This window comes from Haliaeetus albicilla, chromosome 11 (genome assembly GCF_947461875.1).
Source record: "Haliaeetus albicilla chromosome 11, bHalAlb1.1, whole genome shotgun sequence".
Classification (NCBI taxonomy): Eukaryota; Metazoa; Chordata; class Aves; order Accipitriformes; family Accipitridae; genus Haliaeetus; species Haliaeetus albicilla.
This window is the reverse complement of record NC_091493.1, coordinates 26,690,057-26,706,863: the sequence shown is the minus strand read 5'-3', so window position 1 is coordinate 26,706,863 and position 16,807 is coordinate 26,690,057. Positions and strand designations below refer to the sequence as shown.

Genomic DNA, 16,807 nt, shown 5'->3' with positions numbered 1-16,807 from the left:
TAGTGTCATGCTCAGCCATCAAAACCAAGCAGGGGGAGTTGATCTGGCATGTAGCCACTACTTGGAGTCTGCTTGTGGGAGGTACTGAGTTATTGCCTTTGCATCACTTTCTCTTTTCCCCCGTATCCCCTCTTCCTTCACTTATTAAACTGTCTTTATCTTGGCCCATGAGTTTTCTTGCTTTTGCTCTTCTTATTCACTCCCCTGCACCACGGGGAGGGGAAATGAACAAGCTGTGTGGTGCTTAGCTGCTGGCTGGGGTCAGCCCACGGCTATTTTCTACAGTAGAAAACAAGCAGCAGAATACCTGTATAAATACTCTTGTCTTCATCTCCTCCCATTTTTAAATCTCTGAAATGGTTTATTTATTGATTGAGTTACTACCTTTGTAGGCAGATGTTGAAGAGCCATAATTATTTTATCTGTCCTCATAATTCATTATGCAAGCATGTTAGACTCCTTGTGGTTACATACGTATTCCGCAATCTTAACCAACATGTCTGCGTAATTAATGGTTAAGACTGATAAACAGATGCAGCCTAGATCAAATATTTGTGGCATGTATGTGGCCACAACATTTGGCCTATCCTGTTTCTGCATAATTAATGGCCAAGTAAGACAAAACAGTTAAGAACTGTCCCAAAATTTCCGTGACCATGGTTTTTGCATATACTAACATTCTTGTCTTGTAAGAAGGGGCATATGTGCACATTGGAATAAAGTCTTGATTCCTGTTGTTAAACAGTCATTTTAGACATATTAACCAGATACAAAATAAGGTAAGAGGTCTTTAGCTATCCCACAAGATTTTCCACACAGAGACATGCTGCTTGTTACATTTGCAAGGTCTCTTTGAATACCAAAAATCAATGCTGTATTAACTGGCTTCTTTATTAGCAGGTGGACACTTAACTTCGTAAACTAACTTCTCTTACTTTTGGGTAATAGAAAATCCCTAATGAGAGGGTATGCTCTTACTGAATTGTGTTGTCCTAAAATGAAGGAGCTCATAGGAAGAAGCTTTGTCACTAGTAAGAAGCTTGCAATTTAAGAAGGTGGTCAGAAGGGCACTGCTTGTCCAAAGAACTGAATTATGGTGATAAAAGATTTCAAATCTGTGTTGTGTGCTACTAGCTGAATGAAACACTGGCTACTGAAAAACTAATTTTGCTAGTGGTTAAGACATTGTGTGTTGTTTTGGTTTTTAATTCTATTTATTAGCTTCTTAATCTGGGTTTGTATTAGGATTTTGATTGGAAGCTTTGTTTTGACTGATAATTTTGGAGGTGATTTAGCAAACACTGGTGCTTTGTCCTCTAGGGACTCCTGAAAGTAACATAGAGGTACTGAATTGTTTTTGGAGTTTCTTGTCTCATGCATGAGAATGGGGATTCCCAGGGTCTTGGTGGATGGTAATAATAAAGCTGTGAGGTAAAAGGCTTCTGATGCTAATGCTCTTTGTGAAGGTTAGCTGGAGATCAGCCCCAGGGAGAGAAGCAGAGACTTGCTTTGCTGTTCTAATCCATCGTGAAGCACAGTTATTTCTAAATTAATCACTGAGAGAGACTTGACCATTATATAAAATTGTCAAGGAATTGAGAAACCTAAACTGTTAATCATCTTATTTTTCAGGGTCTCCTTTGAGTTTTTATTTTCAGATAAAATATCATTAAAATTTGAAGATATTTCTATTTTGATTATGTTTATTGTCTAATAATGAATTGATAGCTTGTGGTATTTTTTTAATTTCTCACTATTTCATTTACAGCTTTCTAAGCCTTCTGTTGTTAGCCAGGTGTCATATGTGAACAGCTTAGAACATCTTTTAAAGGAGAAAGAAGAATCTAAAAGGTTTGTTTCTTAAAGTTGCTTTGAAAAATTTGTGATGGAGTTGTGGACGCTTAGATTTACCTTGTCTCTCTGAAACTGCTGGAGTTTGGGTAGCAGCAAGCTAAACTTTGCCTGCTGATGCCACCAACATACATCTGATGGAACCTACAAGTGTGGCTTAACTGTAAAAGCTGAATGGCAGGCTCTTTACAAGCAATAAAGAGTGATTTGTGATACATTTGTCTACCCCTCAAGAGCCAGACTAAATTTACTGGTGCCTTCTTACAAGTCACTGAGCCAGCTAGCAGCTGCTGGTCAGTCATGAAATAGTATTTATGAGGACTGACTTTTTTCAAAGGCATTTGTAGCTCAGTTTTGGTTTCCGAAGTTGTGTAAACTATTGGTATCTGAGTAGTTAACACAGTTCAGCAAACAGAACTAATGAGTGTTCTTGCAAAAGATCTTTTGGGTAGAAAGTGTAATGTGGTATATGTACTAATGGCAAATGGTGGTGATGGGTATATGTGTGATTAACTGTTTTGATTAAAGAATCTGACCCTAGTAACTATGGGCTGACTGATTATGGAGTAGTGAATACTCCTATAACTGATACTATTTAACAAATAAAATACTAGTATGAAGTTTAAAAAAAAAAATAAATTCCAACCAGTTGGTTGAGTATATTTGTCTCTGTCAAACTAGTGATTGATTGTGTTGTTGGAAATTCATTGGGTTTTAGGAAACATCCACTTTTTATTTTGGAATAGCAAGATGCTTGTTTATTACACAGATGCAATGTCTTGCCTGCTTTTGCCATTTGTAATTGGCTACTGACTCCTGGGTTCACATTCAGAGCTTAAATTTTGTTGTCTTCTGTTGTAAATACTAAATGGTGGTGACATGTTCTGCTGCTACTGTTATTTCAGGGTAGATGAACTAGAAAAGCGGTTACAGGAAGACATACAAGGAAGGGAAGCTGATTCTACAGATGGAGAAGATGAGGAAAATGCCAGTGGAGATGAAGATCTCTCAGAAGAACACAGGTCCTTCCAACTCCAAAACCAATTAAATCTAATTCTTCAATTAGATCTAAATCTAATTTTCTAGCCTTTTTTTCTAATTTTCCTCTCTATTTCCATCTGTTGTTAGTATGTTTAACATGAAACATTTTTATCATCCTTCAGGGTTGGGTGGATTTTCTTCAACACTATTGTGTTTTCACAATTCAGCTTTCACATAAGGCTGATGTGTACATCATCTGAAAATAATTGTCTCAACCAGCAAATAGCCTTTCCATGTTTAAATTCATAAAATTTTGAATTTTACAGGGCATTTATAAAGAGATTTTCAGTAGTAGCTCATGCCATACCTGACTACCACCCTGGAGAAGATATATTTGATTTATCAACCTCTGGGAAAATCTTCAATCAACATAACCTAGACTTGAGGAATTTTCACTTCATCCCTCAAAATCCTATAGGAAAACTCCTTTTTAGGTAAGAATATCCTCTTCACTCAGTTGTGTTTACTTGGACAATTTTCTTCAGTGTTAGCAGATTTTAAGATAAAATAGTATCTTTGCCTGCGAATGAGCTCTGTCTTACTAAGTAGGCAAGACTGACTCCCTTTTCCTGGAATTCTCTTTTCCAGGTTAGATTTACAGAACAGTGAATTGTTACTTGAAGCTTCCCTTCTTTCCTCCTCTGGAATTCTTGAAAAACATCTTAAATGAGACACAAGGAAAAAAAATAGGCCTCTTCCATATTTCTACTGTGTTGGGCTATCATTGATAATCTGACCAGTTTGTGAAAGATAAATCCAGAAATGGAAGGTTATAATGAACAAAAGCTTAACTATCCCAAGACAGAAAGAGGACCCTTGTGGTGATCTGATTTGTGACCTGCTGGTGTTGCATTATGTTTGCTGAAAGACTTTTAGATGTTTTTGTCCTGAATGGGCCTGCGACTTAAGGCTTCACTTAATGAGGGTTGCAGAAAGTCACAATTTCTGACATCTGTTAGATTCAGTCACTGAGCTAGCAGTGTGTCTCTGTGGATGTAAACAACTGTTCTGTAACTCATAGGGATTTGTATACTATATTTATGAGGCTGTCGGACAACAAATAGCTGGACAAATTCTTGCCTAATACCACAAGTGCAAATCTTGAAAAATTCTGGTTATTTCAGTTGGCGTTTTATTCCAAACTTGCATCAGTGAAACTGAGAGAATTCATTTAATCTTAAAGTATTTTGTATCCATGTGTATCTGCTATTGTGGGTGTGAAGAGGAGGAGGCTGGCTTTTCCTCATCTCTTTGAGGAAGTGATGTTTGTGATATACTCATTTCGCTTCAGGCCTTTATTAATATGTTTTGAAGATCACGAGGATATAAGCTTCAAAAGTATCTTGTAAGTCAGTGACTGGAGGAATGAGAATTAAATGAATCTTCCCTTGCAGAAGGCAATTATGATATAATTGCTTATGCATTCTGCCCAGTTGGCACAGCTAGCATGTACTGGCTGTCCAGTTGGCACATGGATGTCTTCCTAGCCACTTGCTCAGTCAGACAGATAAAGGGTATATGGAGAAGTTAGGACACAGATCTCTCAACAGAGCTACCTGTTTCAGTAGATGCTGAGAATAGAAGAGACTAAAGAAGGGTATGTGGAGAAAATGGGTATCATATTCGGCTGTTTATGACATACCTGACTTTCTAAAGAAGAATAATGCTAAAATAATTCATTAATAAAAATGACGTATTTTCTGTTCTTCCAACAGCTACTTTTTGCACCTCACAAATTTGCACAGTGAGAATAGGCTGTTTGATTTTAATTGCTTTAGTTTGCCTTCAGACTATATATTTAAAATTTAAAAATTTCAAACAAAGATTTTTCTTCTAAGAGTGTACGTAAAGGTCATTGGACAGTAAAAAGTCTTATTCACTGGTCTCATTGAGCATAGCAGTCCATCTGTGTAGACAGGCATGACGGTTCATTGTGCAATAGTGTAGATCAATGTTTGAAGTTTTATTCTCTAATAATAAAAATGTTTCCAAATTATATAGTATGGCATTCTGGAGAAAAAGGTAGTTGTAAATAACAAAGGAGGTTGAATTACTATAGTATTTCACATAGGTGAGAGCATAAGAGTAACATCTGTTTTGGATGTTCAGATCTTTGTTTGCTGTTGATGGTGATCTGAGGGGTGGGGAAGTTCTTATGCTTTTGTGAAAGTGCTGGTTCAAGCACTAATTGATTTTTCTCCTCTTTCCCCACCCCCATCTTTGTCTTACAGTTCTAGTGTAACACAGCAGCTTTCTTTAGCTATTAATGGTTTTCTGACTTCTGCTTATGGTTGTGTCTTGTGTCCCGTACCAATTCTAAAGTGGCTTTTCCAGGTAAGTCTACACTATTCATGCAGTTAAACTGCAGTTATACTCTGTATATTCTTCCTGGAAGCCAGCTGTAGCAGGAATAATCAGAACAAGTTTGTGAATCTGTTTGTTAACAACTTTTACATCAAAAAATCTTTCTTTCTAAGTTCTGATTTGTTCTCCAGTCTGAACTACTTTGATTGTCACTAGGGGTAGCTTTTTCTCCACACTTTCTGAGTGACTGCAAAGCTGCACGTCCTTGTCCATCTTCATACATATTACTGCATTTGAAAAGGGTACAGTACATGCTAGGTGAGAAGAGACTTCAGGATATAATAGTGTGAGCCAAATCACAACCAAATGTTAATCTTATTTCCTTTCACCCTTAAAGTACATGCTGCATTATGCACAAGTGCAAAGTATCACCTTCTAAATCATCAGAGATACCTGCATTATCAGATAATTCTCTTTGGAAAAGGTTTATGTGTATTATGACTCAGGAAAAAGTCTGGAGCCATTCTCAAGGAAATGTGGTGTCTGTCTGTTTTGTAGATGTCTGTGTCCGTGTCTAAATCCCCAGGAATTTACCTTGTTCTGTTACTCATAAAAACACCCCTTTCTAATCTCCATTCTATTATTATTTACCACATTCTAACTGTGCCTGAAGAAAACTGGACTGCCTGTGAAATTGCCGCCTGGGTCTGTTGGCTGGCTTTGCGCTTTTGCCGAAAGCGAAATGTTTTGCTCCTGCATGTCCTTCCCTCCAGCCAGTAAAAAATTGCCTTCCACCCCTTCTGTGAGCCCTAGTGTTCCTCTAATAAGGAGGAATTGTGAGCCAATTCAGCTCACTTACAGAGCAGGAAACTGTACAGCGCTTGGGGGAGAAAAAGAAGAGGTTTTTTTTCTGGCCTAGTGAAGTGCTTCAAGAAACCTGAACTGTACTTCATAGTCGTGTTTTTGTAGTTAAAGAGTTCTAAGAAAAACTAAGGATTCATTGTTTCAGTTTAGTATCGCTTATGCTCAACTTGCCCATGACTGGGCAAGGTTGTAGTTAACTCTGTTGCCCCTGCTCCCCATCAAGGAGTCCAATTTGATAACAGATGCAAATGGGTTCCAAAGGGATACATGATACTTACCATTCTCTTAACCCTCAGTACCTTCGTATGAACCAACAGATTAAACATGGCTTTACAGCATCTCATATTGCAAATAATTAATTTTAAAGTATTCATAGCATCTGTGCCCTGCTTGAAATAATCAATACTCACAATATTCTTGGTGTATCTTGCTTACAGAGGCTTTGGGGTTGGATTTTTTTCTATTACTGTTTCTTATTTTATTTTACCAAGGAGTTGGTTTATTCTTTTTTAATTAAAAGAAAACTGATGCCATCATGCAACTTGGTGTTTGACATGTAGCTTCTTTTCTCTCCACAGATGATGTCTGTTCATCCTGACTATTTTGTTTCCACCCAGATTTTAGACAGATTGATGGAGATAACACTAAAAAATGGTGAGTATTTGAAGGATGGAAAACTGACCACCTGAATGAAGGCATTTCCCTTCTGTTAAGTATAGAAAGGTATTGGGGAGGAATTAAAAGGCACTGGCTCTGTTCTGTGATTTTTGGCATTAATTTAGGCTCTCTGTTACTTACATAATGCTCAAATGCTAGGAGTTAGTCTTCATTGAGTGTGTGCAAGCTGTACCACAGGATGTGGTCCTGGCATGTATTTGCAAAGCAGTGCATCTGGTACAGCACCTTTTAAACTCACTTCTGTTATTTCACAAATAGAATTGACCTGAAGAAGAGCCCAGTCTGCTAAGAAGTTTATTCTCCTTTCCATTTCTTACTCTGGAAGATGCAGACATTCATTTCATAGCTTAAGGACTACAAGATGTTTTTCACATAGTCATACCCAGTATGTAGCACTGCATAGTTTACTTTCTAGATAAATGGCAAAAGTGAAGAGAATCATACACCTGTACAAAAACACTTTCAAGGATCTGCTTCAGCCCACACTGCTGCTCATGTCTTGTGTGTTTTGCCTGCCTTCATCTGTACTCTCAAATACTTCTCCAGTACAAGTTCCTTTGTATGTTCTTCATGTCTTCACTTTATTCAGATCCATCAAAAGTCACTAATTCATTTAAGCCTGCCTGTTAACATTGTTCAAGTAATGTGTTTCTCTTGAAGTACTTGCTCAGGTCTGTCCAAACTGTACCCCATATTTTGAATTTTGCTTGAAATCAGACTGTGAGCTGATATGAGAGGGAGCGTAGCCTCCTTTATTTTGTGCTTTGCTGATACTAAGCTTGATTCTGAATGAACAGTTCAAGCTGATGAATGAGCATTCAAAGAATTAATGCTGTGAGAGATCCCAGCAGATCTCTGACTTCAGAGCAGGATCAAATAGGCTACAGTTGCTCCTGGAAAGTAGTCTACCCACTTTAAAATTGCCAACTGTGGAGTCTTTAAACCATTCTGAGAAGTTCTGTTCCAGTGCTTAACTAAGGATGCATCTTTTTTGTTGTTTTTTTGTTTTGGTTTGGTTTTTATGTTACTGAATTGAACATCAAGATCTGAAGCTGCAGTGTCTTGAGTGTTATGTTCCATTATATCTGGTTTTTTTCCCACAAACTTAGCTTTAAGACACAAAATTGACCCAATTCAGAATTCTAGTGACTTCTGTCATTGTTTGGAAAACACTGTGTCTAGTTTGATATTTCCTTGCTAGTTCAGTGTTCTATAGAGAATCCTCTGTACAGTTTGCAGACTTTCAGGTACAAGTCATCATACAAATCAGCCCTCTTTGCAATGAGCATTGTTTCTTACTTCTATCAAATAAGTGAATTCCATCTGTTTAGCACTTCTTTTCTAGAAACATTGCCTGTTTTCAAATCTTATTTAGCTCTACTGCAGTCCCATTATAACACCCTCTTGCCTGTACCTACACAGAATGGTAATTTATGTATCCTCTTAAAAGTAAATATTGCCTCCCTGATTATTCTGCTGTTTGTGATGAAAGAGAGCTGTGAGGTAAAATGAGTGCAACTTTAAAATAATTCACCTGTTACATAGGCAAGGTGTTTCTCTAGCATAAAATACCATGTTAGACTATTTTTTTCCCCTCATCATTCTGAAAATAAGCATATTGTTCAATGTAGCAACTCTTCTGAGATGAGAGCTGGTAGAATTGATGCAGACTGCTCAGCTTTTTTCCCTTAAAAGGAACTAATGCTAAGAACTAAATTTAAAACTAATCCATTCCATGTCTTTTACTTGTAGCTTCCATCAGTGATGAACAGTCTAAACCATGGATTCCTTCACTAGCTGATGTGTCAGCTGTTTTTGTCAATATGGGTGTTGCGTTTAGATCTCTCTTTCCATTGCAGCATCTTCAGCCCAACTTTAACGAGTGTGATATTTTGTAAGTGTTTTCCTTTTGATATTTATTGCTTAGATCCTGTGAAAGCAAGGCTTGTGCTTAGAATGTAGAATCAGAAGGTTCTCCTTTATTTCCCCTCCCTTCCATCAAGCCATACTCTTCTATAAATTCTCAGCTCATGTCTTCATAAGAGTAAATAAACCAGAACTTCAGACAATGCCTGACAGGTAAGGATTCAGCAAACCAGAGCTTTGTCCTTTGTCCTGCACCTTCCTAATAGAGGTTTACAAGAATTGTTGCCTAAATAGCTGGGCAGAATTGTAAGTAATTGGTTACAAGTTGAGATAGGTGTGTGTGCTCTGTAACTGAGGATTGTTTTGATTTGAAGGCATTTTGAAACATGCAGGGTTTTTTTGGTTTTTTTTTTTTTTCTTCAGTTTGATGCAAATAAGCCTTTGTGGGCTTTTAAATTGTTGATTTATTGCTCAGATTAGTGTCTCTTTTATTAGAAGTCAGATTCAAGAAACAGTGAGTAAACAACAGCCAAGAGAAGACCTAACCTCTGCCAATCCAGCCTTCCTCAGTCTACCAGAAAACAATTTAATCAATGTGATTAAGGTGAGAAAACTCTAGTTAGTGTGGGAGAGGGTTTTGTGGGGGTGGGGTGTGTTGTTACTTTGTTTTGTTTTTTAGCAAAAACCGGGGTGTCTTAATCTACTCCTGGGCATGTTTTGTGAGTAGATGCTATCCTGGGGTTTCTGCTGAATCAGATATTATTGCAGGCTTGTTGCAATCTCTAAAGTTTCCTGATTTCTACTCCTGGGCATGTTTTGTGAGTAGATGCTATCCTGGGGTTTCTGCTGAATCAGATATTATTGCAGGCTTGTTGCAATCTCTAAAGTTTCCTGATTTCTATTAGCTTCACTCACAACTGCACAGTTCTGCTGCCTCCCTTTTCCAGCTGTGGCACTTTATCAAATGTCTCTGCTCCTTTGTGTAGAAAAAACTATCCATTTCTGTGTTCCAGTGGAAATGGGAAGGGGAGTTGATGTTGGGTGGTATGTTTTATGCTGCTTCAGTGTGTTAGTGCAGCTCTCGGAGGTATGTGATCAGTCCCTGTGCAGCACAAGATGAATGAGGTGGGAGCTCCTGGAAGACAGGTAGAGCTGTGACTGACTCTGCTGTGGAAGTGAGCTGTTAGATCCATGCACTGTGTCCTGTGAGACTGTAGGCTGAATGAGTGCTGGTCACACCTCACAGGCTAGTTCTCTCTGATTAAATGTTGTATGGTGAAAATACTGACTTTGTAACTGATTCAAATACTTCCACAAGGAACTCTGAAATCTTCCTGACATCATTTCTTTAGAGATTTTTGACTGTAAAATCACTTAGTTCAAGAGAAAGCGGTCAGAGCATCTCCACTAGAGACAGGATACTTATATCTTGATAAATGTATGTTCTCATTTACACACACATCCCATATTGTAAGTAACCCATGTGATAATGCTTGGGTGGGGAAAAATCTCTTGATTTATGTTTTCAGTATTACTTCTGTATTTAGAAAGTCTGTCAGTCTTTTGTTCAGTTAGATGAGGATTGTCTGAGCAGTGGAGACAGATCTTCCCTACTCCTGTAATGTCCAGGGAATATTGCCACGTTCAAAAGATGAGCCTCCAGGAGGTCTGTTAAAAAAACAAAAAAAAAACCAAACCAAAACAAAAAAAAAAAACAAAAGAGTGCAGTTACTGGCAGATGGGGAGATATTAGTACTCAGGTGTTGCAAGAACAATATATCATTTGAGGTGCATTTTAATGTGAGGGTGGAAAACTTAAGTTCTTATCACACTTTAAAATAAGCTAACCCAATTTCAGATCTTAATGCTTTTTATTTCTTTTAAAGTTTCTAGGTTTCTGTACAACAGTAATTCAAGGTGGATATACTGATCAAGAAATATTGCTGCTGCTTCTATTGCTATTTAAAATAAGCTTGGAGAAACAGTTAAAGCAAATTCCTTTGGTGGATTTTCAGTGCCTTTTCATAAAGCTTCTGATAAGTATAAGAGACTGGGATACAAAGGTAACTTCATAAATAATTTTCTTGTACTAGATTTATGAAACTGCAACTTAATTTTCAAGAAAAACTTCTGAAGTTTTCATTTTTTTTCTTGAAATATCAGAAAAATACTGCTTGAAAATGTAATATGAACAAATTGGGAGTTTTGGATTTGTGTGAGATTTAGGAGGTGGGTGGGTATACTGAGAGGGTTTTTGTCCCATAACATTATGATTGCCTGTCCTCTTCTGCAAGGGAACTGTTGTATTGAACTTACTCTTATGTTTACTAAAATAGCTGTATGTTTAAAATGGCTCTGTGAAGAAATGATTGCACTAAGCTGATAAAATGTCATTAAAAGCAATCTAATCTCAACTACCCTACTATAATAGTATTTAGTAGACTTAACTACAGGTGCAATGCAGAAATACCTTTATGCACATCATCTCTTATTAGATCAATTCCTTTAACGTTTATGCTCTGTATGTTTCTAGGGAGTAGATGTGTACTCCTTTGCAAATAAAACAAATGCCCACCATATCCATTCTTCAGTATGGGGACTTTTGTTGTTGTTGTTTTAAAGATGCCCGAGCTCTGCCTGGCAGTGAGTGAACTCTCCACTCATCACCATAATCTCCTGTGGCTAGTTCAGCTGGTGCCTAGCTGGATAATACGTGGACGGTAATGACACTGTAACATCAGAAATATGTAGTATCATTAACAGCTAACTTATTTGTATTATTAACAGCTGATTTATTTGTATAAGCACAAAGTCTGATAAATGCAATGGGTATTAAATTTTCTTTGGGTGATTCATGTCTGCTTTTAAGTGTTAATCTGTTAGGAGTTCTATATCTTTGAAATTAGTAAATTTATAATGTATCTGAGGAGAATGAATTGGATGCTCAATTTCAGGCTTGGAGGCAAGCATCTAGCAGTGTTTATTTGTGCAGAAAAAAAGCTGCAATGAGATAAGGGTACTTACATTTTACTAGCCTCTTTACTAGTTTAATAGCACCTATATTGAGAAAATCCAGTTTAATAGTTGTAGGCAAGTTTATGTCTAGGGAAGCCGTGCATAGCCTCATATACTTTGTAGAAACAGCGTGGATTTAAGAAATTCTCTGGGAAAGAAACTATTTTGTTTTTCAGGGAAGTAAGAAGACGTCTTAGCCTACTGATAATTTCAAAGCTTCTTAATAAAAAGCATATAGAAATACCTGATGACAGTGACAAGCAGGTACTGCATATATGTGTTGTATTTGTATAATTTGAAAGTTTAGAAAACGCGTATATTATTTTTTGTGTTTTATGTTTTAATACTGTAAGCCTATTTTCAGGAACCTTGCAAAATGACCAATTAGTAATTTTTAGTTTAGATTAGTATTAGAAGTATATTTGCACATGTGTGTAACCTGCATGTTCTGCAGCTTGTATGTGCATTATTGTTTATGTGCCTAAACATTCATTTTGGACGTTGGAAAGAGGCCTACGCTTCTTTCAGTCTTCCTTTCGTGTTCATGTAGAGTCACTCTTTGTTTTCCTAGGGTTGATTATTTTTTTTTTTTTTTATTGAGGCAACATACGAACACTTCAGTTTGTGAATAGTCAAAAATTACCCAAAGCATGAAAACTTCCATTTTAATTAAAAATCCCCTTTATGTTCTTGTCTTAGTGGACAAATAATATCATAGTGGCACTAGGTTTCCAATTTTCTATTGCCAGTAAACCACTCCAATTTGTTAATGCTTGTATCTGTAGATGTCTCTTCTGCATCATTTTGTGGTGTGCATGAAGCCTTCTAATCTACTAAAGAAGATGAGAGAAGGACTGGAGCAGCAGAATGCCACTGGAGATCACCTTCATACAAAACTAGAACAGGAGGTATAGCTGATAGTGCTTTTTTGCATTTGTCTTTTTATGCGCCTTCTACAATTTTGAGAATGTTTCTTTTAATTTCTGTTAACTGAGGACAGTTCTGTACATGGAATTGTATATACACTATTTTGTTGCTGTTCATGTGTTAAAATACTACTTGTGTTCAATTTTGGTTATAGTCATGGTGGAAGGAAAGAAGTAGCATGTGACAGAGGAAGCTGTATTAGGCTGTTTGACAAACAGGGAAATCATCAGATTTCCTGAATGGCTAAGTCACATGGATGTCTTGAGTCCTGTCTTCTGTAATCAGAAGACCATCCTCCCTCCCTTCTGATGTAATCAGTGGAAACTGTTTGAGGCTGAGCCAGACCTTCACCTGCAGGCTTCAGAAAGAGATTTATGAATCTTTTCTCATAAACAAGTATTAGAAAGATTTTGTATTTCCATCCATCCAAAAATTGAATATTGGTTTGGTTATTTGAGACTATCATGGAGATCTCTTAGCAAGTATTTTGACCTTGCTTTTGACCTTGATGTAGATGATAGGGAAAATAAAACCAACTGCTGAATTTAATTTTCAGTAATTAAAACTACAGAAAGTTTTGTAGGTTACTTAGGTAACTTAAACCAGTGTTTTAAAATGTTTCTAATATATGAATGTAGTGTTTCAAATTAGTTATTTAGGCAAATGTGTAGACATACTTGTCCATTGATCTGGCCATTGGAGGAATCATTCCAGAAAGCAAAGATAGTGCTGTATCTAGATGTGAAGAGTTATGATTGACTGCTAAAGCTCTTTTGATTTCTCTCCAGGCATACTACCTAATCTACATCCTCCTTCATCTAGTCAGTGAAGCTAGTTTCTTTGATGTTGTAAATTCTAATCAAAGGGTGAGTAACTTCAGTGGCTAGATCTTTAGATTTTAAAAGACTATCATGCACACTTGGTCTATTTTTGTAAGACCTATCATGTGATGGAAGATCACCAGTGGATAATAGCACTGGGGGAAACTTTTGTTCTGGGGCAAAGTAAATGCAGAAGAGCTTTCTCTGCATTTCTGCAGATGGAACTACCTCAAAACATAAGGCTGTGGATCAGCAGACATTTATTTTGTTAATCTTTCTCAGAAAGTAACGGGAGATTAACTCAACACAGAAATTCTAAGAAGTTCAATGATCCTATGAACTCTTGAAGTAAGGTTGAAATTTTTCAGTCTAGAAGAAAACCACTTTGAAAACACCCAGTAAAATATGTTCAAACACATCACAGTTTTCTGTGCTGGAGTGCAGCCATGCAGCAAGTGAAAGCTAGGACCGTATCTCCTCTGTTCTCTGTAGTGATAGTTCCTTTGTGCCATGTGATGAACATCTGTTAAGTAATACCTTCTGCTTAGCCTTTCAGTAATCCTGTTCAGACTTCTGTGATCATTTGCTGCAAGGTGTTTGCGTACACCTTCTGCCCCATGGAATCACTGTTGGCTTTTAAGAAATCTGTCATGAACTGTTTGAGAGAAGTAAAGCAGTAATGTTTGGTTACACTTCAGGGCTTAAGCGTCTCAGTTTCCTACTCAATGCAACAAGATAATCACAGAGTATAATCTGAAACAAAACTGTATGTGGTAAAGAAAATAATTATATTGTGACGATCTTTTGGGATTTGTTTTTTACAACTGCCTTCATGAAGATTTGTGGAGAACTTGATCTTTTTTTATATATTTTTTTTAATGTCTCTGTATTTCTTCATGAAGAAAGAGTCCATTATTCACTGACCTGTTAGCCATCAAGTGGCAAGAAGGGTGTGGCTGAATATTGTGCAGGCTAGACTTTGTATAAAATCAATATAACTCTTTCATTTCTGGTCCTCTTCCAGTTAGATTGGGTAAATTGTCATGGCCTTGAGACACCAGCAAATGTTTGTGAGTAGAATTTCAGCATGTCTCACCTGTTCTGCAGAGCAGAGCCTCTTTGCAGCTGTTCAGTGAGGGATTGCAAAGAGGAATTTTATGAAGAAATTCACAGAATGTGAAAGATCTTGGGAGCCATTATGAAGAGATTATGGAGTTGCGAAACTGCTTTATTAAAGTAATCAGAAATTTAGAGAGAAATAAAAGATCAGTGCATAAACCTTGGATATGTTTTACCTGCTCAGCCAATTCCTACAAAAAAAAATTACCTGAGTCATCCTTGAAACTACTTTTTAAAGCTCTTAGACCTGGTTTACCAGGTGCATACAAGCAACTGATAGAGGATCTTATGTTCTTTATTTTCCCCCCTCCTTACTGTATGTTTCTGAGAAAAAAATCAAACTAAAGCATATAATTTTTAAATTGAAATAATATTTGAAGAAAGCTTTTAGTTTTGACGTGGAGGATTTAAATAGCTGTACACTTTTGTCTTTATTTAGCAACACTTACTGAAGCTTTGCAGTGCCTTAGATAAGCACATAAAATGTGATATTAGGGAAGATGCAAGGCTGTTTTATCGAACTAAGGTAAGGCATGTAAGTTTGGGGTTTTTTGTTTGTTTTGGGGTGGTTTTTTGTGTTCTTGTTGTGTGTTGTTTCCTCATCCCAGCCCTGGAAATTCTAAGAGTTCCTCATGGGTTTGCTTTTTTTCCTGGTTTCTCTGTCTGCATCATGTCTTTGCAAGTACGTAAGTATATGACCATTCTAATGCACTGAAAATACTCTTTTTGCTAACAACAGGACTCTTAACAACTGTAAAATGCGAGCTTGCCTGCCTTTTAGCCAGGCAACCCACAGAGTTGCTCTATTTCTTTTCCTGGCGGTTGTTGATAGTTGACTCAACTTTTAAGAGCAGGGGCTACCTGCAGGGCAGGATACAGAGGACTGAAAAACCAGCCTATCTTGCATGTGTCTCTGTTTTATTTTCAAATTAATGAGTTAGTTAAAAATGTTGTGGATTTAAGCCAACTGTGTGTGATGTAGCATCAAGCTTGGATAATTGCCTTTCATTTGCATTGTGGTGCGGGGCTTACTAATGATAGTCCTAATTTTGTGACTTTAATGCTTTGCATGCTGTTGTAGCAAGCCAAATCAGATCAGTGATGATAAAGTGACCAACCCCAGCTTTGAAAAGCCTTGGCTTCTTCAGCTTTAAATCAAACTTTTGCAGTTGTGTGCATCCTTACCTCTCGAGAAGATTTTTCTTTTTTTATTCAGCCAGATTAGTAGAGCATGGATCCTTTTAACAAGTTAATTACTCTTGCCTTGGATTTTTGTATCTCGGGTCACACTCACTTTTGTTTCTATTGCCCTTGCACTGAGAGGGGAAAATCTTACTCTGTTTTCCCCCCTCACTTTATTTGTGTAATAGTACAGTAACTTCCAGAGGGTGCCACTGTGCTGGGTTTTAACACAGCATATGAAGCAAATCTCTGTTCTGAATGGCTTGGATTAAACACCTGCATGTGTTTGGTTATGAAAAAGCACAGTTTTATGAATAAAGAATTCATTTCAGAAGCAGACAGTGCTGCATAGTTGGCTTTTGTGACTGCAGTTGCAGGCAACTTTTCTAGGTACAATCAGACTTGTGTAACAAACCTAACTCACCTGAAGGATGAGGTGGGTGTTTGGGAGGCCAGAGGCTTATATGGTGATTCCAAACACTTAACATGGGCAGTCAAGTGCCTGTAAAATGTTTGCGTAGAGTACATGACTTTGAATTCAGGGTCCCAAATTACAGGGATCTGGTTGGAGTTGAAGTGGTGATACTTTGTGTCAGCTGTAAAATTCTTCCCTCTCAGTAAACCTTGGGTGTTGGGTTATCTGGGGTTTTATGGGTTTGGGGGGTGGGGTGGAGACAGGGGGTATGATTTTGGTCTTTTTTTAACATAAATGGCTAAACTAATCAATCTGAATTTGCAGGTAAAAGACTTAGTTGCTAGGATATATGGCAAATGGCAAGATTCAATACAAACCACTCGGCCTACTCAGGTACTGTAATGAAACCTTCTTCTCTCTTTTTCATATTGCAGGGTGCATTTAACTCATTTTTTTAGCATTTGAAAACAGCATATTCTTTTAAAGAGATTTTTTTTTTTCTTCGTAAATGGCATGGCTGTGGAATACGCTTAGATGTGTTAGAATAGATTTTAATTAAAATTCTTACTTTGCTGGCTTCAGTAGAACCAAGATTTCATCTTTATTTTTAAAAGTGCTGCTTTTGTAAATGGCTTGCATAATACACTAAAACGCTAGTACTGAGTCAAGTCACAGGGCCTGACTCTGATTATAGTTATTACCAGATGCTTTGAAAAGGACCATG

At 37.2% G+C, this 16,807-nt stretch overlaps 1 protein-coding gene across 5 annotated transcripts in view; it reads left to right on the top strand.

Annotated features, from left to right (window-relative positions):
• SLF2 (SMC5-SMC6 complex localization factor 2) overlaps positions 1–16,807 on the top strand; it is a 31,806-nt gene that overhangs the window by 11,416 nt on the left and 3,583 nt on the right. For 4 of the 5 annotated variants that reach the window (XM_069796856.1, XM_069796858.1, XM_069796859.1 and 1 more), the window contains exons 6-19: positions 1,769–1,851; positions 2,757–2,873; positions 3,159–3,326; positions 5,124–5,226; positions 6,639–6,714; positions 8,491–8,632; positions 9,100–9,208; positions 10,491–10,667; positions 11,227–11,324; positions 11,796–11,883; positions 12,405–12,527; positions 13,335–13,412; positions 14,926–15,012; positions 16,408–16,476. In XM_069796856.1, coding sequence (XP_069652957.1) covers positions 1,769–1,851; positions 2,757–2,873; positions 3,159–3,326; positions 5,124–5,226; positions 6,639–6,714; positions 8,491–8,632; positions 9,100–9,208; positions 10,491–10,667; positions 11,227–11,324; positions 11,796–11,883; positions 12,405–12,527; positions 13,335–13,412; positions 14,926–15,012; positions 16,408–16,476 — 1,518 coding nt within the window. Of the gene's footprint in view, positions 1–1,768; positions 1,852–2,756; positions 2,874–3,158; positions 3,327–5,123; positions 5,227–6,638; positions 6,715–8,490; positions 8,633–9,099; positions 9,209–10,490; positions 10,668–11,137; positions 11,325–11,795; positions 11,884–12,404; positions 12,528–13,334; positions 13,413–14,925; positions 15,013–16,407; positions 16,477–16,807 lie in introns of those variants that run through there. The other variant, XM_069796861.1, reaches the window with a different exon arrangement.